The following is a 22,747-nucleotide window of genomic DNA, read 5'->3' as shown; positions in this document are numbered from 1 at the left end:
CAATTAATTTGGGTTAAAATGTGCATAAAAATTCGCCAATTAGGGTTTATCTGCCAAATAAAAGACATATACATCTCTATCGTTCTCTGTTGAATCTTGTATGCAGAGGCAGAATCCGCAGGAGATCAACTGTGGGTTCCAGTGACGTGATTGGATGGATCGTGACTCTTTGTGCATGCATGGGATCCTCAAAATGTAGGCCCCTTCTCCCTGCTGACCTGTACCATAAACCATCATCCAGATCCTCACGATCCTAATAAATACTCTCATCCAAGATCCAGACGTACCTACAACAAATCCACACCCTCGAGTGTTCTTGCTCAGACGTGCTGATCTCAGAGAATATATCAACCCCACCCTCCTCAACAAGGAAAATTTTCAAAGTCTGGGCTCTCTATTGTGCCCAGAAAACAGATAAATTCCACTTCAACAAGTCGGTGGGATTAAGAGTAATTGTGATGGAAAATCAAAGGTATCTAGATTTCCTGAACAAGAAGATGCAAGGAGAAAGAATAAAACGAAAAATGGTTTGGGTGGTTTCCTATCGGGAAATGTTACAAGATGATTAGAAGCGCTTCTTTTCTGGGTCAACATGTAATGATTAATTTAACCATGCAACAAATTAACTGTTAACAGAAAACATGGATAATACCGGTGATACTAGATTTTTAAAAGCAATGCTAAGGAGATTAAATTTGTATATAAAATTTTGAAAATTAAAAGATATGAAAGTTGATGATTGATTTATTACTTACACGTTGATAAACGTGCTTATTCTTATTAATGACACGTCATTTAGTTTGCAAATTTAGTATCCCTAGTATTACTCAATTTTTAAATCAAATTTTGTAAATCAAATGATATGGTTGTTAATGATTGAATTATTACTTAACCGTTAATTAACATGTCTATTTCTTATTCCTGATACATCATTTGATATACAAATATTCAAGTTTATTGGTGACACGTCATTTAGTTTGCAAATTTAGTATCTCTAGCATTACTCAATTTTTAAATCAAATTTTGTAAATTAAATGATATATTTGTTAATGAATGAATTATTACTTAACCGTTAATTAACATGCCTATTTTTTATTCCTGATATATCATTTGATATACAAATGTTCGAGTTTATTAGCCAATCGTACGACTACCATAATGACGTAAATGTTATTGTAATAGTGCATTATCAGTGTGGAATATCATGATAAAAAATCAAAAGTATAGAAAAGTCTTCTTGTGTAACGATATGAACTAATTATGACCAGATTCATTGTAACATCTCATTCTAATAAAAGAATGTAAAGTAAGTTTTCAACAAACGACACTATATTATTTATTTATTTGTTTGTTATAGATATCATTCAAATAAAAGAGTAAGAATTCAAAATTATTATAAAATTAAAAACGATGAAGTTTCAAACTAAGAAGGCATGAAAAAAAACATCAACATTCTATCTACTAAAACATTAAACAAGTTACAAATAAAGGTACATAACTGAATCGATACTACGCTTATCTGTTTTACGTAATTTATTCTTACGTTGAAGTTGATACCAAAATACTTAGCATGCCATTGAGTGTGGAGGTAATGATGCCCCTAACTGTCGTAGGCCTGACCTGAGCTCTTGCTTTTCCTTTTGACACAAGACAGTGACATACCCTTTTACCTTTGTGCGATTGCGTGCAGCTCTGTCTCTTGTTTAAGCAACTTTAAGAAATAAAAATTTGCATAGAAATGGATAAAGTAAGACCAAGTGAGTTGGGAATTTGTGAACCATCAAAGCGGAAAATAGTGAACTTTCCCTTTATCTTTTTGGTTTTTTCCATTTCAATCCCTAGATATACGCTTCGTTTAAGTAACTCAACCAAACCAAACCAAAAGCAAACCCTCTTTCCTTTTTTATTTTTTACTTTTTGCAATAATTTGATGAGTTTTTCAATTAGGAGTTAGGACCACTTGACGCAGGAGCGATCTTCAATGAAAAGAGTAAAGAATCCAACCAAGCAAACTACTTTATTTCATTCCTAACTATTTTTTCCTGTAAGTCCCATTCAAGGGTTTGAGTCTTCAAAATAGTACTGTGTACGAAATACGTTCTCCTGATATTCGTAAAACCGAGAGTCTTGATAGTATACTTATGTCAGGTGCATTATTTACATGTATTTGATATTTAAAGGATATATACTGTAGAGTTTTGAAAATAATGGTATATGGACAAAGTAGAAAATGTGATGAAACTTTTGCAAATAATGGTAAATGCGGTGTCCAAAAGTGAAAAAACCATAATCGTCCAGTCCTCGGAACTGAAACCCTATTTGTCTTGCACCCAACGATTCACCGACTCTGTCCCGACCCTCTCCCCCCACTCACGGGGATTTGTTGCCAACTGTTCACTTTTTTTGTTTTTTTTTGGGGACCCTTTTTCAGTATTTACCATTTGTTACCAACTGTTCAGCATTTTTCTCACCATCATAGTTAATGTATGCTGATCATGTATTTAATCATTTGATCACGTGTTATTTCAGTTAATTTTAGTTAATTTTTTTTTTAAAATTGAAAATGTAATATTTAATGTGAAAGTTAACTAAATTTGAGTAAAATAATACTGACAAATGATGAGGTGTATAATAAACATACACTATAGTTATAAACTTATCATGGTGAACAAAAATGCTCTTCAAATTTTCCCGTTATTTTCAATATTTACTATTGGTGACTTAAGACCTCATAAATACAACTCACTTATAACTCCATATTATTCTTTTCTTTTGTATTAGAAGCAGTATTCTACGTTAAAAAAGTTAAATATATATATATATATATGAACTCAAATTAAAAAAAAAATATTAACCACCAAGATAATACATCAATGACAACTTAATTTAAATAAAACATTTATGCTTTAATAACCAAGTTTGGATATAATATAAATCTTCAGCATTTTAAATAGATGTGTAAATTTATGACAATAAAATTATAATTAAGTTTATAAACACAATTAATAATTGCGGCTACAAAGAAATATTTATTTTGGATGTAGAAAATTTGATCTCATTTCGACACCTATGTTTTTTTACTTACAAAATCCGGTTGTGAAATATTATTTATTAATACCATAATTGAAATACAAATAAAAATGTAATGTTATTTGACAAGGGTGATTATGAATCTGAATAAAAATAGAAATGTGATATTCATACGTCCTTATTTTTTTTTTATATTTTTTTTTTTTTTCAATTATCGAGTCGGATGATTTAAAAAGATAAATTGACAAAAGTTAATAAAAGATGTATTAAAAATAAAAGAAATTTGTGGATAACATATCTCTAAAAATAATGAGGAGAAAGGAGGGGTGCATGTGACAGAGAGAGAAAGAAGCTGTTGAAAGTCAGTCTGTCGAGTCTTTGTTCTTCTGTTTCCATTTCTTTGTAATATTTAACGTTAAATCACATCACATCATTTCTAAATTGTAGCAAAAGACCCATGTGCGTTTCTTTTGTTTGCTTTTGAGGACAATTAAAAAATTCCCAATAAAAAAATAATTAAACAAAATTAAATTAAGAAGCATCTGTTTCCCTCTACTTCCAGCCTTCCTCTGTACCAAGTTGTGGGAGACCAAAAATATAAAATTCACTCACTTTTTATTTGTTATTTTGGTCAAATACACTGCCACTTCCCACCAAACCCCCAACAGCTTAAAGAGTGAGAAGAAAGAGTGAGAAAGTGAACTTTCTTACCATCCAAACAGAATTCTCTGCTTAAAGAGTGAGAATTAAGAGTGAGAAAGTGAACTTTCTTACCAACCAAACAGAATTTTGAAGAATGACCAAAGAAGAAGACTTTAAGCTCCTTAAAATCCAGGTCCTTCTCTATTAACCCACATTCTTGTATATTCGTTTATATTATTGTTTTTATTCCGACAACAAAGTTGGATGTTGGTCTTTTTCTCAAGAATTTTTGTTCTTGTTTTTGTTGTTCTGCTTTGTTACCCTTTCTTTTTTATTTTTGAATTTTTACAGACTTGTGTTCTCAAAGTGAACATTCACTGTGATGGCTGTAAGCAGAAAGTCAAGAAACTCCTTCAGAGAATTGAAGGTACTCACTTCTTTGTGCGTTCTTGTATTTTAATTGGTGACCAACTAAGTGGTTGCTACCACTTTTCTCTTTCCAAATGCATATTATTCAAAGATTTGTTTGGTTACTCAGAAAGTATGCCAGGAAAAGGAGTAAAATTTAAGTAAAAAGATTTGACCTTTGATGAATTTAGGAGTAATTCCAGCACAACTTTCACTTTAGTCACTGAAAAGTGAAAGTATGCAAAAAATACTCTTAACTTTGATGAATGTAGGAGTAATTTTTGCATTGATTTCTCACTTCTTTCTTCGAGATGTGAACTTCACACCTATTTCTCTTAACAGTTTTACCCTGTCCTGCATTTCTAATTCAACCTTCTTCCTTTTCTTGACCTAATTTACCTACAGGTGTTTACCAAGTGAACGTAGATTCTGATCAGCAGAAAGTTACAGTTTCTGGATGTGTGGATTCTGCAACTTTGATCAAGAAATTGCTCAGAGCTGGGAAACATGCTGAGCTCTGGTCCCAGAAATCCAATAACCAAAGCCAGAAGGAAAAGAACAACTGCATCAAAGATGACAAGAACAACAACAACAAAGGGCATAAACAAGGCATCCTCAAAAACCAGCAAAAGTTTCCGTCTTTCAGCTCCGAGGAAGACGATGACTCCCTCGACGATGAGGAAGAAGACGATGAGGACGAGCTGCGGTTTATCCGGGGGATGCTCAGGCAGCAGCAGCAGCAGCAAGCAAATGATGCAAAGAAAAGTGCAGGAGTGATCAATGCAGCAGCTGCTGCGGCTCCCAACAACGTGAAGATGATGAACAATGTTGGAATTGTGAATGCCGGGAAGAAAGGCGGGCATCCGAATGAGAACATGAAGGTGAATCCTGGCGGGATTGATCCAAAAACAATGGCTGCCCTGAAGATGAACGCAGCCCAAATGGGCGGCGGAAACATCAATCCCGGCGAAGCGAAAAGGGGCAACATGAATGACCTGAGTGCGATGATGAATTTAGCAGGTTTTCATGGAAATGGTGGAAATGTTGCTGCAAATGCCGCTGCTTTGGGGGCAAATCCCAATGTTCTTGGAGGGTTTCAGGCTCAGGCAAACCCTAACGCAGCAGGGTTCCCAAGTGGTGGATACTCCACAGGGCAAATTGGTCAATTCCCATCTTCCATGCTGATGAATCCAAATGGGTACGCCCACCCATCACAGATGATGAACATGCAAGCTAGGCAAGCAGCAATGCAGCAGCAGCCACAGATGATGTATCATAGGTCCCCCTTGGTTCCTCCTAGTACTGGCTACTACAATTACAATCCTAGCCCTGGCCCTAGCTTTTACCCTGCAGCCGCCGCGTACCCTTACGGCGGTGAGCCTAATTACGGCAGTAATAACACTGCTGCTCATATGTTCAGTGATGAGAACACTAGCAGCTGTTCGATAATGTAACTTCATCAGCAAGGAAAAACCAAATATGTAGAGGTGTAGGGGAAAGAGAGAATGTCGTTTCAGATGAAGTTCTCTGTATTAATTAGTGGGTTGTTAGGATGTTGGAGTGATTATCACTTGTCTGTGTAATGTATTGTCTAGTTCTTGGGATAATGTTTCCCTCTTGTTTTAGTTCGTGTCTTTGTCGCAGGACTGGCTTTATTCCAACTATCCTAGTGAATCTGCTTTGTTCTTATATTTTCGTATTTGTAGTTTCGTTCTGTTAGTTTTTCAACAGAGAAACTACAAGAAAAGACGTGGAGAACATGAAGTTAACGTGAACAACGTAGGATCGAGTTCAGTGACGTTATACGATTCATGTTGCTTTTATCATTTAGTAATAAGACTTTGTTGTAGTTTTTCTATCAAGATGTACATGAAAATATATTGAAGATTAAACTTAATTGACGGAGTTGACGAGTGCAAGGACGCGATGAAACTCCAATGATGATGCTCAAAGATAAATGATTATGCACACGAAAGTGAAAAACCGATTAAACGATTGACACCATCATTGCATTTTGACCTAAATAATCCATTCTTCTACGGAAGTGATTTCCCAAACATTCTTTATTTTGTATACTCTTGGTTACCTCTAGGTCGAATAATCAAAAGAGTAACGAGACAAAACTAAACAAGATTGTTCAGAAATCGTTATTTCTAAATCATGGGGGTTTGGGTTTTGAGGTTTAGGGTCAGTTGGGAAATTGGATGAAGTTGTTTTTTATGCCAACGGGGGACAAATGTGGCATTGGATGATGCATTTGTGGTCAGGGAGGACTGAGGGGTGTGATGATATTTGTGCAGAGTTGGGAACAGATGGGTTGACAATGTCTAGTGGTGTAAATATATAGTATACGCCAAATGTACCAGATTTGCATGCCTATGTCACGTGCGTCTTTATTTTTATGTGTTATAAAGTTGTCGACCGACAGGACCACAGGGTATTTACAATTCTCACTTGTAGCTTTGTAGGTGGTGCCGATGACTGGTATACAGATTTCATCACATCCAAAACACGTTCGGGTGCTTTTTACAGAAGTTTGGAGAGAACTTCCAGCTTGAATTTTTGTAAACAAAAATTCTTGTAATAAAAACACTTATGAACATAACTGCTTTTTATTAAAGCACTTTCAAACGGACAAAAAATAATTCTACATACAGGCCAATTTCAATTAGAATACGGGGGTGGGGTTTGTATTGTTAAACGGCCTTTGTTGAACTTCGCCCAAAAGGCCAGTTAGAATATTGGGTTGGTTTTCTATCTAAAACCCGACCCGAGGCACATGATCATGACCCAGTCCAGTTAGTTACTAGTACCAAAGTTTTTGAAATAAAACTTCGCATATGGAAGCAAATAAACTAAGTTGAAACACATTATTTTAGGTTACAGATTGGTAAGGTTTCCACCATCAGATACAGTGTTTGAAATTTCTTCGGCACGGTCAGTATTTGTCTAAAAGTATTGGAAAAATCAAAGAATGATATGGACGAGAGTGAAGTCTAAACTTCACCTCATAGATTTCGTTGATATTTCTAAGATATCGTTTAAATATTAGAGAAATACTTTTATTTCATCCAAATCAGTATTTGACATTCTCTAAAATTTCATTTTAAATTATCATAATTTCCATCGAAAACTACCGATATCAAGTTTTCACCATCATATATACATTGGCATAAGTACTTTTACACTGTGGAGGTCCACAAGGCTTGTTAATTCTTCCATTCAAGCACTCAACTCGGACTTACCCCCACTAAACAGATGTAAACTTGTCAAATCATTGAGCACCAAAGAAAATAGGGAAAATTTGAAAGAGATCCAATTTTATAGTCTATATTTTGAAATATGTCCAATTTTTAGTGATTTTTGATTTTTGAAATAGGTCAAATTTTTAGGGCTGATTTGGTATTGCTGTGCTTTGAAAAAAAACTGCTGTAAGAATAAGCGGCTATGCTGTGAGAATAAGCGGTTGTGAAATAAATCAGCAGAGTGTTTGGTAAACTTTTTTGTAAAAGTGATTTTGGAAAAAAAAACAGTCTAATAGTGGGTCTTTTTATTAAAGAAGCACTGTAGCTCCGTGTGCTTTGAAAAAAACCCAGTTTTCCAAAGCTGCAAATAGCAGCTTCAGCTTTTTCCTTCGATTTCAGCTTATTCTCACAGCAGCTTCCAAAATAAGCCCTTTTTTTTCAGTTTACCAAACACCTAAAACCCTCACAGCTTTTTTTCATGGGTGCTTTTTTTTTAAGCACCTCACTCCCAAACTAGGTCTTAGTCTAATTGGACCCATATCAAAAGACCCCAAGAAAATAATAGACTGTAAAGATGAGCAACATTCAAAGTTTGAACACATTTATATTGGACAGGATATGTCAAATTAAATTGGACATTAATCATGTCTGTCGTTTGGGATATGGATTCCAAAATATGTGGATTAAGAAACCCAACCCGTTCTTCTACTGAGGCTGAATATCGGTCTTTTGCTCACACTGCCGCTGAAATTACCTGGATCTGCAAGGTTTTCAGAGATTTTGGTTTCCCCTTCACGCTCCAACCTACCATCTGGTGCGACAACATCTCTGCCATTTCACTTGCATCCAACCCTGTTTTTCATGCCCGAACTAAACACGTGGAAATCGATTACCACTATATCAGGGAGCTCGTCCTTGCCAATCTGGTTAAAATTCAGTATGTCTGTAGTCAGGATCAGATTGCATATATTCACACCAAATCTCTGTCTAAACATTGGTTTCTCTTCCTTCAATCCAAGCTCTCTCTTGGAACTCCTAGTCTTTCCAAGCTCAGCTTGAGGGGGTGTAAAGATAAAGATGCCAAGTCATAATAGTTCATATAATTTTAGTTAGAAAATCATTCTTGTTATAACTGTATTATTACATCTGTATAGTTTAGTTAGGTGGTTATGTTTACAGGCTGTCATAGATATTTTGGTACATAGCCTTAACTATATATAGATATCGAAATGTAAGTGTAAAGACGAGTTGTGAAAAGTAAATGAGAAGAGGAATATTAAGATAGAAATCATCTCTCTGTTCTTTAAGTCTCTTTACACCCTTTAAAGAAGTGCAAAAGATGAACCATGTCGAGATGGGGCATTCTCGGTTGTTGCATAAATTGACTGAGAATATGAACTGAAATTGATTGCATCATCGTAATTTTGAGTCGTACACATTGTAAGATGCTAATTCATCCCATAGTGCATTCAATTTTGTGTACTAAATTGAGATTGATTGCTCCTCTTATCTATGTTTGACGATTTCTTTTTTGATCTGTAGATGTGCGAATCGTTTCTTTGTGAGAAACGATCTTGCATGTCTGCCCAGACATTTTCCGCCAATGGGTAATAAGAAATGCTTGCAATGTCATCATGTATTGAATTCAAAATCCACGCAAGGACCATGTCGTTTTGCTATATGGCGATGTGGTGTTTATTTTACGTAAGTGATTTGAATATTCAAAGTCACCAGAAACGATGCTATGATATCATGTTGAAGAATGATATTGTTAGAATTTTTTATGAACGATATAATTCCAAGAGTATGTGGAGAGAATTCTCAATATTGATTTATTTAATTTTTATAATGTAATAAAAGATTTGTACGATATAAGCAAGCTTTTCTAGGAAGTTAACTCTATGAGATATGAATACTTAATTTACACTAATCCGATCTTACAATCAAGAAAAATCAAATATAATAATCGATATTCTTCCATTTAGAAGTGGGAAGGCTTTTGTGGGTCGTGCCATGGTTTTTCTGGGGGAGGATGGAATGATTTGAAAATAAAACAGCGAAAACAAGTATGTGGCTTTTGAGCCAAATTAATGGTCATTTTAATTGTTTTGAAAGTAGGGTTCCCTTCTTGTGAAAAATGTGGCTTCTTCTCTGCCCCAATAGTCAATGTCTGATGACCTGACCATCCTATGAAAAAGAGAGAGAGATTATTTTCTACTTCTAAGAAATTAAGCATGGACATTGAGGAGATTAAGAATATATTTTTAGGACTACTGGATCCACCGTAATGTACTATTTTTTTCACTTATATTATAATCTTACCTATCATAAAAGTTTTTTTTAAAAAAAGGTATTATTTTCTCACACATTATTCCTAAAATATGCTATTTTTCCGCTCACTATTATTTCTGAAAAATTGAAATGCTATTTTTCTAACAGCAAAGTCTCATCCGATATTTACCAGCAAATGAATAACCTTTTAATTGCTCTACTAATGTGAGATTATGTACTCCAATAACAACGATCGATATTTAATCATCATCAGTAGCTAACTTCTTACCTTTAAATTGGAAAGGGTATCCACACATTTTCTTCTTTCTTTCCTCGCCCTTTATGTGTGTGTGTTTTTTTCTTTCAAATTTGGCTTACATATTGTCCTCATTTCACAACCCAAAGTCTAAAGCTCCTGTTGTCTTTTCGCGCCTAACATATTATTATTATATATCTTTTAAGCCACTTATTGCTTTGGTCTAGTGGTATTCCTTTAGTGAAGATAATATCGTTTGTTAAAAAAAAAAAATCAAAGAGTGGGCAAAGAGAAAGACAATGAAGCGGTAACAACATAACTATATTTTTTTTAGGTCAATGAAAAATACAGGGGTTCTACTTCCATTTCATCCATATGGCGGAATGCAGGATCCAGGGGAAGAAGGGACCTACAAGGAATTGCTGTGTATTCTTTAGCCTTTTAACCAATTTTTTCATTTCTCTCTTTAAAATCGTTTCTAAACAAACCGAATAACCAATTACCAATCAAAGGGCTCAGAATGCTGAAAATAATCTTAAAATCGTCCCAAATCGAGGGCTAGGTCAAATGACTCGTGGATCCCACATGGCAAAAAAGGGCCAAAGGACCAACCGATTGGCGATCTTCAGCCAACTAGCTAGCCCACTTTTTTATTTTTTATTTTTATTGTTTTATTTATTTTTTGTTCTTTTCCATTTGGCCAGCTCACTTTAGGGTTTAGGATTTTTTTTTTGTCCCAGCCCACTTTTTTTTTTATGCCCAACCCACTTGATTTTTTTATTTATTTCTAATTTGTTCCTACACCATTTCTCACATATTTTTCATCATTCAATACTATCTTAGCTCATTTTATTTTAATTTTTCACATTCCATACTATAGCCTCTTGGCCCTTGGTTGGACATGATTTTTTGTCACAGGGCTATGTTTGGCTTATGACTCTTTGACCCCTCGGTTGGAGATGATAAGAAATATGATCATGCACTGTTAATTAAAATATTAATTTCTTGGAATGCCAGATGTCTAAAACGAGCTCTCTGTCCCTCATTCGGTTGGAGATGATATTACTTTCCCTCTTTCTGCCCTTTTTCCATTATATATATATATATATCCGAGTCCGATGAATCCAACACTTTCAACCAAGAAAACACTGTCCAGTCTTTTAGCCTATAAAACACCGTCCAGTCTTTTAGCCTGTAAAACACCAAAGTCTCTCTTTCACCCTCTTCCTTTCCGCAAAACACCGACTCAGCAAAATCACTTTTCCAATAAGCACTTCTCTCTCTTTCTCTCTCTTGCATGCAACCATAGCTAAACTAGAGAGAGATGGTTACTGTGCAGGGAGTTTTGGTGTTGCTAATAGCTTTTATGGGGGTGCTTTTGGAGACTTCATGGGCGGAAGATCAGCTTGTAAATGTGAGCACGTTGCAGATGTTTGTGGATAAACTTCCCGATATGCCTCTACTGAAAGGCTTTGATGTTGTCAATGGTGTTCCCAAACCCAAGTCATTGAAGATTGGCATGTACATGAAAACATGGGTGAGCAACAATTCGCATTTATTTGATAAATATATATTTTATTATATTTCAAAATTCTATTGTTTTGCCTCTTTCCTACTGTTTAAAAGGGTTTAGATAATTTCTAGCATACAAATAGGCTAGACTGAGTTTGTGGGGAGTAACTTACCCATCCTTGTTGTATATCCACATATCTCTGTTTCTTTTGCTGTGTTTCATGACTAGTAATGTGACGAAAGAGATGATTGACACGATAAAAAAGCACAAATAACAAATGGACATGAAACTAATAGATAATTTTAGTGGGTATGCACGATACATTTTAAAGTCCTTTATGTGTTGCTTGTTACATGTTGAGATCTTCTCCAGATCTTACTTTCCAAGGCTCAAAGACTAAAAAATCCAAGCTACTATTTTGCGTGAGCGGGCAAGTGAAATTGGTAAATGGGGACCGCATGATTCAATGTGGTCCGGATTTTTTTTAATAATTTGCCTTCAAACTGTGAGATTTGGAGAGGGATCTCAACTAGGGATGGGCAAATACCCATTGGTTATGTGGTTACTGCTCCTTTAAATTAAACGGTTACAGTTATGGGTAACCGTTTAGATAAATAAACGGTTATGGGTATAACCGTTTACCTGCGAAATTTAAATAGGCGGTTATGGGTATTAACCGCGGTTATAAACGGGTAACTGTTTACCCATTTATTTTATATATGTAAAACTAACACAAACCATGTTCTCAATCCAATAATACTTAGCACCCAATAAATTAGCAAAGAATTCATCGGTCATTCTCTCAATAACACTGTTACAGGAATGATGATTCTCATCATCAAGGAATTGGCCAAATTAATTTAAATTCCTTGCAGGTAACCATGAAATTGACAAAAATGCTTTGACAAAAATGTCTTCTAAACAATTTTTGTAACCCAATAATACTTAGCAAATATTATATTTACCTTCATTGGTAACAGTTAAAAATATCGTCTGTAAACTATTATTTCAATTATTGGAATGGTATAAGGACTTAAAAAATTAAAATATGGAAATATATGATGAATGTAACTATAACGTTGTTTAATTGTCAAAAAAAAGAGAAAATTATGACAATTTTTTTTTTAATTTTCAAGTTGTTAAAAAACATGTAGACGAGTGAAAAATGGGTAATGGTAAAAAAAAGAAAGATACATATGTTAAAAAAGATAAATGGATAAACGGGTATTAAATGGTTACGGTTAAATGGGTATGCAGTAATGGGTATGGTTAACCGTTTATAAACTGTTAATTAAAAAAAATTAAGAAAATTAAATTTACAAATCAAACGATACGTCACCAACTCACCAATAAAAAAAAAGCACATTAATAAATAAATAATTTATCAATCAATTTTCACGTTACTTCATTTACAAAATTTAATTTAAAATTTTAAACTCGCTTGCATTACCATTTTAATTATGTTTGGACCAAGTAATAATTTAATATGCACAAAAGTTCACCAACCCCATTCCATATGCACACTTGAAAAGCTGGACAGCAACATATATTCCGATGTCGCTTTTCTGGTCATTTTCCCCTCTTATTTTATCAATTTTTGACCCCTTTGTTTGCCCAAGCAATTTTTTTTTATATTTTATTTTCATTCAGAGATTCCACAGAGACCTTCCGGCGACGCCAGTGTTCGCCTACGGTACAAGTGAGCGCACAGCAACAGTCCCTGGTCCAACAATCGAAGCCCTCCAGGGAATCGAAACCTTCGTGACGTGGAGTAATTACCTCCCTTCAGAACACATTCTGCCTTGGGACCCGACCATTCCCACGGCCATACCCGCTAGTAAGAAGGGCGTCCCTACTGTGGTGCACCTCCACGGCGGCATCCATGAACCAGCAAGCGATGGAAGTGCAAAGGCATGGTTCACCGCCGAGTTCAAAGACCGTGGGCCTGCTTGGACCCAGCAAACATATCGATACCGCAATCAGCAACAACCCGGGAACCTGTGGTACCATGATCACACCATGGGGTTGACCAGAGTCAACCTCCTCGCTGGCTTGATCGGGGCCTACATTGTCTGTCAACCGGAAGTCGAGGGCCCGCTTCGACTTCCGAGTGGCGAATTTGATCGAACGCTGGTCGTGTTTGATCGGAGCTTTCGCACCAACGGTTCGATATACATGAATTCTACTGGAAACAATCCCTCCATACACCCGCAATGGCAGCCGGAATATTTTGGTGACGCAATTATAGTGAATGGGAAGGCGTGGCCGCAATTGAAGGTACGACGTCGTAAATACAGGTTCCGAATTATCAACGCCAGCAATGCGAGATTCTTCAAATTCTTCTTCACCAACGGTCTGGGATTTATCCACGTGGGGTCTGATTCAGTTTACCTTGGGAAACCGGTGGAGACCAAGGACTTTTTGCTGGGGCCATCTGAGATCACAGACGTGGTGGTTGACTTTTCCAAGTCTGAGAATGCCAATGTTACCCTAGCCAATGATGCTCCGTATCCTTACCCATCGGGTGATCCCGTTAACGATGCCAACGGTAAGGTCATGCAGTTTTTGATTGCTGACCGTTCAGAGCTAGACCCATCGCGCGTTCCGTCAACGTTAATTCAGTACCCCGTCCCTGATCTATCAAGTGCATCGCGCACACGATACATCACAATGTACGAGTACGAGAGCAACACTGGTGACCCGACACATCTTTATTTGAACGCGAAACCTTTCGACGCACCGGCGACGGAGATTGTGAAAGCAGGGACCAGCGAGGTGTGGAACGTGATCAATCTGACGCAGGACAATCATCCGTTACACATTCACTTGGGACTGTTCGTTGTATTCGAACAGCGGGAGTTGGTGAATGAGGAGGAGTTTAAAGATTGCATGAATAAGCTGAATGATGCCGTCAAGTGCCAAATAAGCAAGTATGCACGTGGCAAAACTGTAGAGGTGCCAGCTCACGAGAAAGGGTGGAAGAACGTTTTCAAGATGAGACCCGGGACTGTGACAAGGATACTGTTGAGGTTGGCTTACATACACTCGAATGCATCGTATGAGTTCGATCCTACGGGGGAGCCTGGCTACGTGTACCATTGCCATGTAAGTATATTAATTAGCCTTCATAATATGGTGAAATTGTTAATATGCATAGGGTTTGACGTGTAATTTTAATTTGTGCAGATCTTGGATCACGAGGATAATGTGATGATGAGACCCTTGAAACTTGTCCATTGAAAAGGTTTACCGGATACCAAGTGATATACAGTCGGTTCCACAACAAAATCTCTCCAACGAGAGCCACCCGTAGATAAAAGTGTTGGTGCATTTTTAAAATAAAATAAAAAAATTATAATTGTAATTAAGTGTTGTTAATTAAAAAATAAAATGGTGTCATTTTCTCTAACTCTTGTAACTTTTGTCTTGTTAATTTGTGTTTATTACTCTATTCACTAAGGGTGATAATAAATCTATAATTAGTAGCATTTTCTCCAACATAATTTTATTCATTATTTCACTACCCAATTTTCTTTTTCAACAATTATTCTACCATTCCTCCATCTTTCCGTTTTTACTTATTAGTTAAAGAAGGGTGTTCGTGTGGTGTAGTTTTGGACTATTCATTTTTTGCAAATAGATTTGAGTCACATAACAATTCAGTAGGGCTGTTGAATTTTGGTGGGGACAAGGCAAATGATATACTGTTGAACCTGTTCGTGGACTTTGTCAAACCGCAATAGGCCTGAATCTCCTTAAAAAGAGGGAGATACCCACGCCTAAGTCTAATTATCTACGTGCTTCTTAGAAAAATATTACTTTATTGTAATTTTTATCATAATTTCCTCGTAGTTTTCTCAACAATTTTAAGGAGATTCAACTTCATGGAGTCTGTAACTAAGAAGCCGTTCGACAATATTGGAGTTCTCAATATGCCATTCCGTTTCAAGGGAGCTCATTTCAAGAGGTGGAAGGAAAAAAATCCTTTTCTATCTCAATCTTCTCACAGTTGCCTACATTCTCACCGACAAAAATCTAAACATAGAGAGCACGGAGAACATAAATGAAGACGAGCTCTATAACCTTGAAGAAAAAGATCAACAATATGAAAAAGTTCAAATTCACAAATGTTTGTGCCTGTTTAATTATTTCAAAAATGTTGTTCAATTAGTCTTAATAATACGGTGAAATTGTTAATACTAATACGGTTTGACGTGTAATTTTAATTTGTTGTCTATTTTGTGCACATACCTTAAAAATTGTCCTTTGAGAAGGTCTACTGGGCACGAGAAATTTCTGAATACAAAGTGATACATAGAAAGTAATGCATCAACTGTGAGAGCGGCCTATTTAGATTTGTTCCAAAGGGAGAAGTGGGAAGACTTTTGGGGGTGATGTGATGGTTTTCTACTTTGTACGTGGGGGGAGGATGGATGATTCGAAATTGAAACAAGTGAAAACAAACAAGTACTCACTTGACTTGGGCCAAATTATTGGTCCCTTGTTGTGCAATATGTGGTTTCATCTCTCCCATGGTAGTCAATGCCTGATCATCCTAGAAATATCAGACACTACTAGAACCTTGAAAAGTCTCGACTGTTTTCGAACAAGTGTGTAAAATTACTTACTAAAATTATTCATAAAATCGTATGCAATGCAAATCCTTTTATATCTATAATTCATTATTTTACGGAATCTCTTTTGGTTACTTATTCAAATTTCATATCAACATTGTCGTTATTTTTATTTAATTGCCTCAAACAAATAGCATAATTTTTTTCATTTTTCCTCTTTTACTTCCAAGGGGCAGTGCATTGCACTCTGATTATTTTCTTTTATTTATTTATTTAAAAAAAATGTTATTATTAAAAAGAGGGATAGAGTTCAAGATTATTTCAATAATTTAAAAGATGATTTTCAAACTTGGAACGCATGTGTGGAGATCCACCATCCTAGCAACTAGAATATTAGACTATCAACATTGTCGTTATTTTTATTTAATGGCCTCAAACAAATAGCATAATTTTTTTCATTTTTCCTCTTTTACTTCCAAGGGGCAGTGCATTGCACTCTGATTATTTTCTTTTATTTATTTATTTTAAAAAAATGTTATTATTAAAAAGAGGGATAGAGTTCAAGATTATTTCAATAATTTAAAAAAAGATTTTCAAACTCGGAACGCATGTGTGGAGATCCACCATCCTAGCAACTAGAATATTAGACTATCAACATTGTCGTTATTTTTATTTAATTGCCTCAAACAAATAGCATAATTTTTTTCATTTTTCCTCTTTTACTTCCAAGGGGCAGTGCATTGCACTCTGATTATTTTCTTTTATTTATTTATTTTAAAAAAAATGTTATTATTAAAAAGAGGGATAGAGTTCAAGATTATTTCAATAATTTAGAAGAAGATTTTCAAACTCGGAACACATGTGTGGAGATCCACCATCCTAGCAACGAGTATATTAGACAAAAAAATCATCTTTATATAGTAAAGGAACTAACCCGAACATCCTAAACAAGATTATCAACATGTATTCTTTAGGGGCTCTTTGCCTTGGTCGTCATCATCTTCATGCAAAAATAACATCATTGATTTGATTGAAAAAAAAAAACGTAATACAACTGAAAAGGTCAGTAATTAACATAGGCTCCAATGCTTACGGTCCATCATGTGTTAGAATATCATCGGACAAAATAAAAAAGTACTGAAGTATTAATTTTTATTTTATATAGAACACCATGCATTGCATTTGTGATGTAAAGAAATGAACCCGAAAGGAATTTTTTTAGCTTTTTATAGAAGTATCAGACTGAACCACTTAATTACATGACAATATTTGATTGATTCAAATTCAAGTTTTACTTTATATTCTATTTATTACTTCTTTTTCAACAAATGATATTATTTATACTATAAGATAGGAGAGTAGGCTAAGTCTCACAATGAGCAAGTAATAATGTGGTTCGAGCAAGCAGTAATGTGGTTCAAATTCATCACACTATAGGGTGGGAGAGTAGACTAAGTCTCAAAATGGGCAAACAATAATGTGATTCAAGCAAACAGTAATGTGGTTTAAATTCTCCTTTAGCGAGATTCGAACTTAAGACCTCTCACTTACAAGTGAAGATGAATATCACTGGATTGTAAATAATAAGTGGCTATTCTATTTATTACTATTACGCAAGGTGTTGACACATTTTTAGTGAATAAAGTTGGGAAATTGTTATTAGCGCTTCAAAATTTTCATTTGACACTCCAAACTTTCTATAATTAGAAAGAAAAATACAATTGTGAGAAGTGTAGAATGAAATTTTTTGAGTGATAATAACAATTCCCAAATTTAATTATTAACAAATAAAAAGTCCACAAAAAAAAAGGGAAATATTATAAGAAATTAAGGGTGGACAGTGAAGATATTTTTTAGGTCATACATGGACAAAAATGAATGGAGAAGGGAGAATCCAAAGGGGAGGCAGGGACCTACAAGGAAATGCAGTGTTTTCTTTAACCTTTTAACCAATTTTGTAGTTTCTCTCTTTAAAAGCATATCCAAACGAACCAAATTGGCGAAATGGTCTCTTCTTTTCTTCTCTTTTTCCAATATATTATGAGTCCGACGAATTGCACACTTTCAAACAAGAAAACGTTGTTCAAACAAGTTAGTCGCGTGTGAAACTCAACGGTCACATGTGTTTCACGTCATTAATTTTGTGTTGTTTATGTATTTCGTTTGAAAAGTGTACGAATCAGAGTAAGAGTTTTACATGTGAAAAGAGAAACCTTTCAGATAAACCTTGCAAAGACTTATATACTCTTCTTATTGCCACACAAACTCAATTTTCTTTACTTTTAAGCCTCTAAAACACCAGAGTCTCTCAACTCTCAACCTCTTCCTTTCCGCAAAACACCAACTCAGAAAATTACTTTTCCAATAAGCACCTCTCTCTCTCTCTCTCTCTCGCATGCAACCACAGAGAGAGAGATGATTAGGGCGCAGAGAGTTTTGGTGTTTTTAATAGCTTTTCTGGGGTTGCTTTTGAAGACTTCATCGGCGGAAGAGCAGCTTGTAAATCTGACCAGGCTGCAGATGTTTGTGGATGAACTTCCCAATATGCCCCTGCTCAAAGGCTTTGATGTTGTCAATAGTGTTCCCAAACCCAAGTCATTGAAGATTGGCATGTACATGAAAAAATGGGTAAGCAACAATTCGCATATATTCGCTCAATATTTTATATCAAAATTCTTTTGTTCTGCCTTTGGTTTTGATTATTTCTAGGACAACAATTAGGCTAGACTGAGTTTGCGTGGAATAATTTACTCATCCTTCTTATTCTGTACCCACATATCTCTGCTTCTTTTGTTCTATTTCATGACTAGTAGTTAAAAGATTTAGACATAAAATTGAGTACAGTAGCGTTTTAAAGTTTATACAATCAATTATACTTAGTAGATAAGACTTTATTTTTATTACTTGTAGGATCGGACAAAGTAATAATTTAAGACATTGTTGGCATACTGTATAAGATCATTTGGCATACTGTATTAAATCCAGATCCATTTATTTTAGAGAACTTTAACAACAAAAATTCTGATACTGTTCACTTTAACGAAAAATCATATTTTACATTAAAATATTAATTCTAATATTATTTATTTTATCTTTTATTTTGTAAGTTTTTAACATTTTCATTAGTTTCTTTTATTTTATACACCTCCCACCCGTTTATTTAACCCAACCAAAACCTTTGGATAAATAGTCGGGAGAATGTCTCTCGCTTACTCCGTCCCTCTCTCTCGCTCACTTCGTCCCTCTCCTTCTTTCGCAGCACTCTCCTTCCACTCTCTCACATCGCCTGCTCTCTCTTGTCTGGATCCCATGTTCATCTTCGCCTTCTTCTTCTTTTCTCTCTCTGTTCCTCCCTTCTCCTTACACACGCACACACACCTCCCACCTCCTCCGTTCGCCTTCGATCTTTGACAAGTGACAACAAAACCTTCCATGGGTTGAACGAGGAAGACGATGATTCGAATTCTTCCGATCTGGGCTCTGACGAGGAAGGGAGCCGAGCTCCGACGAGGACGGGGATAGCAATTTGGATCTGGGCTCCGACGAGGAGCCTGTTGGTTTATTACCATTGAAAATATTCAATCTGGGATTTTTATTTTGGTTGGTGAATCGATGAGTGGGTTCGTATGGAGGGTGGGATTTGATGAGTGGGGGAAGACGGTGAAGACTGGGTAGAGACCTGGGTTTTTTTTCCTTCCTCATTAATTTTTATTTTTTAAATTTTGTCTGTGTAATGATGTTTTATTTATTTATTTACTATTTTTTTTAACATTTTAACAACAATTATTCTTTGAAATTATTTAAAAAAAAATTATAATCCAACGTATTATTCGTATTATTTAATGATTATTTATTCTATCCATTTTTAACCCCTTCGTTTGCCCAAGTATTTTAAAAAATATATATTTTTCTTTATTTTCTGTGCAGAGATTCCACAGAGACCTTCCGCCGACGCCAGTGTTCGCCTACGGTACACGCAAGCGCACAGCGACAGTCCCTGGTCCAACAATCGAAGCCCTCCAGGGAATCGATACCTTCGTAACGTGGAGTAATTATCTCCCTTCAAAACACATTCTGCCTTGGGACCCAACCATTCCAACGGCCCTAGCCGTTACTAACAAGGGCGTTCCTACTGTGGTGCACCTCCACGGCGGCATCCATGAACCCGAAAGCGATGGAAGCGCAAATGCATGGTTCACTGCCGACTTCAAAGACCGCGGGCCCGCTTGGCCCAACCGAACATATCGCTACCGTAATCAGCAACATCCAGGGAACCTGTGGTACCATGATCACGCCATGGGGTTGACCAGAGTCAACCTCCTCGCTGGCTTGATTGGTGCCTACATTGTCCGTCATCCAGAAGTCGAGGGCCCACTTCGACTCCCGAGTGGCGAATTTGATCGAACGCTGGTCGTGTTCGATCGGAGCTTTCGCACTGACGGTTCGATATACATGAACCCTACTGGAAACAATCCCTCCATACACCCGCAATGGCAGCCGGAATATTTTGGTGACGCGATTATTGTGAACGGGAAGGCATGGCCGCAATTGAAGGTACGACGTCGTAAATACAGGTTCCGAATTATCAACGCCAGCAATGCGAGATTCTTCAAATTCTTCTTCACCAACGGTCTGAGATTTATCCACGTGGGGTCTGATTCGGCTTACCTTGGGAAACCGGTGGAGACCAAGGACTTTTTGATGGGGCCATCTGAGATCACAGACGTGGTGGTCGACTTTTCGAAGTCTAAGAATGCCAATGCAATCCTGGCCAATGGTGCACCGTATCCTTACCCATCGGGTGATCCCGTTAACAATGAGAACAGTAAGGTCATGCAGTTTTTGATTGCTGACCATTCAGAGGTAGACTCGTCGCGCGTTCCGTCAAGGTTAATTCAGTACCCCGTCCCTGATATATCGAGTTCATCGCGCACACGATACATCGCAATGTACGAGTACACGAGCGACATTGATGAGCCGACACATCTTTACTTGAACGGGAAATCGTACGAGGAACCGGCGACGGAGATTGCGAAAGCAGGGACCAGCGAGGTGTGGAACGTGATCAATCTGACGGAGGACAACCATCCCTTACACATTCACTTGGGACTGTTCGTAGTATTGGAACAGAAGGAGATGGTGAATGTGGAGGAGTTTACAGATTGCATGAATAAGCTAAACGACGCCGCAAAGTGCCAAATAAGCAAGTATGCACGCGGCAAAACTGTAGAGGTGCCAGCTCACGAGAAAGGGTGGAAGAACGTTTTCAAGATGAGAAACGGGACTGTGACAAAGATATTTTTGAGGTTTGCTTACATACACTCGAATGCATCGTATGAGTTCGATCCTACTGGGGAGCCTGGCTACGTGTACCATTGCCACGTAAGTATATCACTCAAAAACTTTACCCGCATAAATTTGTTTCACTTAAGCAGTGTGTGTTTTCATTTGATTTTTCGTACAAACAACGTATTCTAAATTCATCTAATACAAAGAATTTCAACTACGAGAGACAAACATATTACTTTGGTCAACTGATGTAATTCACATATGCGTCAATTTTGATATGATATCTTATTTGAAAATGAGTGTTCTAGTTAGATGACAATTTAGAATTTTGACGCATGGGCGCTCGGAAATGCCCGATTCGAGCAGGTCGTCATAGATAGATACTGGAGCTGCTAGGCTCCAGTTGGAGACGACAGCCACCCGATAAGTCCTTGGGATTGGAGGTTCACGGGGGTACCAAATAATAGAATGGTTGAGTAGATATGCCAATGGTTGTGTGAAAAGGAGCAGTAGAAAAGGATGTCGTATGTTGTTGGGTAGCCTGCCTCCCTACTGTGTCTGACCATAACAGTCCAATTTGGATTCCAAACTCACAAGTCTTCGCGTCTGTTTAATTATTCCAGAAAGGTTTTTATTTAGCCTTAGTAATATGGTGAAGTTGTTAATATTCATTGGGTTTGACATGTAATTTTGATTTGTTGTTCCATTTTGTGCAGATCTTGGATCATGAGGACAATGTGATGATGAGACCCTTAAAACTTGTCCATTGAGAAGGTCTACTGGATACGAGAGATTTCTGGATACAAAGTGATATAGAGTCGATTACACAGTAGAACCTCTCCATCAAGATCCACCAGTAGTTAAAAGTAGCACCGATGCTTTCATGAAGCATATGACGTATTCATAGACAACTTTGAATAATAAGGAACTCCCGCAGCAAGTCTGGTGATCAAAGATGTAATCAGAGTTTGTGCATCGAATATTGTTAGAGAAATGATTTCATTTCAAATTGGGTGCATGCCTGTTCAATGAAGGAAATTATGTTGTGATACTAATTTGATGCTTGCTTGCCCTGCAATCAACTCAGTGTTTAAGGATTGTGTATGCTTCCCGTTTCCCGTTTCCCGGGGTCTAATTTGATCGTTTTTTTCCTTCCGAGTTAGATAATTGTTTGCTTCTCTTCCTCCTTCAAATTCATGTATGTTTCCAACTAGTTAACCTGAATCAGATTCATCTAGTGGTGAGGGGGTTCCAGATTCCAGGTGCACATGCATGCTCCTGCTTTATCACCCTCCCCATGACCCCACTCTATGCCCAAAGTTAGCTGCTGAGGAGGTTGGTAAATTTTTGCATAACTCAAGAGTCCCGGAACTTATGGCCGAGGCTATGAGCGTTAGGAGACAATATTCGTATGGAACATTGGAAAAAAAGGTAGAAATGATAGAATATGATATCAGTGCTCTTTTATTGGAAGGGGTTTTTATTGTTCTCTCTCTCTATGTCAAAAAATTTCTTATCA

At 36.6% G+C, this 22,747-nt stretch overlaps 3 protein-coding genes across 3 annotated transcripts; all 3 read left to right on the top strand.

Moving 5' to 3' along the window:
* Nucleotides 1-3,574: 3,574 nt before the first annotated feature.
* On the top strand, nt 3,575-5,771 carry LOC103451590 (heavy metal-associated isoprenylated plant protein 37-like). Its single transcript, XM_017336686.3, has 3 exons — nt 3,575-3,865; nt 4,024-4,099; nt 4,486-5,771. Exons 1-3 carry the CDS (start codon nt 3,827-3,829, stop codon nt 5,532-5,534), a joined length of 1,164 nt encoding a protein of 387 aa, XP_017192175.2. The 5' UTR covers nt 3,575-3,826; the 3' UTR covers nt 5,535-5,771.
* A 5,268-nt stretch (nt 5,772-11,039) lies between these two features.
* LOC103414225 (multicopper oxidase LPR1-like) lies at nt 11,040-14,853 on the top strand. The gene is made up of 3 exons (XM_008352623.4): nt 11,040-11,389; nt 13,016-14,470; nt 14,552-14,853. The coding sequence occupies exons 1-3, from the start codon at nt 11,177-11,179 to the stop codon at nt 14,603-14,605; spliced, it is 1,722 nt and encodes a 573-aa protein (XP_008350845.3). The 5' UTR covers nt 11,040-11,176; the 3' UTR covers nt 14,606-14,853.
* Nucleotides 14,854-17,908: 3,055 nt separating this feature from the next.
* On the top strand, nt 17,909-22,283 carry LOC103452254 (multicopper oxidase LPR2-like). Its single transcript, XM_017337086.3, has 3 exons — nt 17,909-18,567; nt 19,867-21,321; nt 21,945-22,283. The coding sequence occupies exons 1-3, from the start codon at nt 18,355-18,357 to the stop codon at nt 21,996-21,998; spliced, it is 1,722 nt and encodes a 573-aa protein (XP_017192575.2). The 5' UTR covers nt 17,909-18,354; the 3' UTR covers nt 21,999-22,283.
* Nucleotides 22,284-22,747: the final 464 nt, after the last annotated feature.

The sequence above is a fragment of the Malus domestica genome, chromosome 13 (assembly GCF_042453785.1).
Source record: "Malus domestica chromosome 13, GDT2T_hap1".
In the NCBI taxonomy this organism is placed as follows: domain Eukaryota; kingdom Viridiplantae; phylum Streptophyta; class Magnoliopsida; order Rosales; family Rosaceae; genus Malus; species Malus domestica.
Note: the sequence above shows the minus strand (reverse complement) of the source record. Positions and strands in the feature narration are given on the sequence as shown.

Bases quoted from the DNA above. Each gene is read 5' to 3' on its own strand.
- LOC103451590 (XM_017336686.3), top strand. From the start codon at position 3,827: ATGACCAAAGAAGAAGACTTTAAGCTCCTTAAAATCCAG. The intron at 3,866-4,023 runs GTCCTTCTCTAT...GAATTTTTACAG, and splicing joins TTAAGCTCCTTAAAATCCAG to ACTTGTGTTCTCAAAGTGAA. The intron at 4,100-4,485 runs GTACTCACTTCT...ATTTACCTACAG, and splicing joins ACTCCTTCAGAGAATTGAAG to GTGTTTACCAAGTGAACGTA.
- LOC103414225 (XM_008352623.4), top strand. From the start codon at position 11,177: ATGGTTACTGTGCAGGGAGTTTTGGTGTTGCTAATAGCTTTTATGGGG. The intron at 11,390-13,015 runs GTGAGCAACAAT...ATTTTCATTCAG, and splicing joins GCATGTACATGAAAACATGG to AGATTCCACAGAGACCTTCC. The intron at 14,471-14,551 runs GTAAGTATATTA...TAATTTGTGCAG, and splicing joins GCTACGTGTACCATTGCCAT to ATCTTGGATCACGAGGATAA.
- LOC103452254 (XM_017337086.3), top strand. From the start codon at position 18,355: ATGATTAGGGCGCAGAGAGTTTTGGTGTTTTTAATAGCTTTTCTGGGG. The intron at 18,568-19,866 runs GTAAGCAACAAT...TTTTCTGTGCAG, and splicing joins GCATGTACATGAAAAAATGG to AGATTCCACAGAGACCTTCC. The intron at 21,322-21,944 runs GTAAGTATATCA...CATTTTGTGCAG, and splicing joins GCTACGTGTACCATTGCCAC to ATCTTGGATCATGAGGACAA.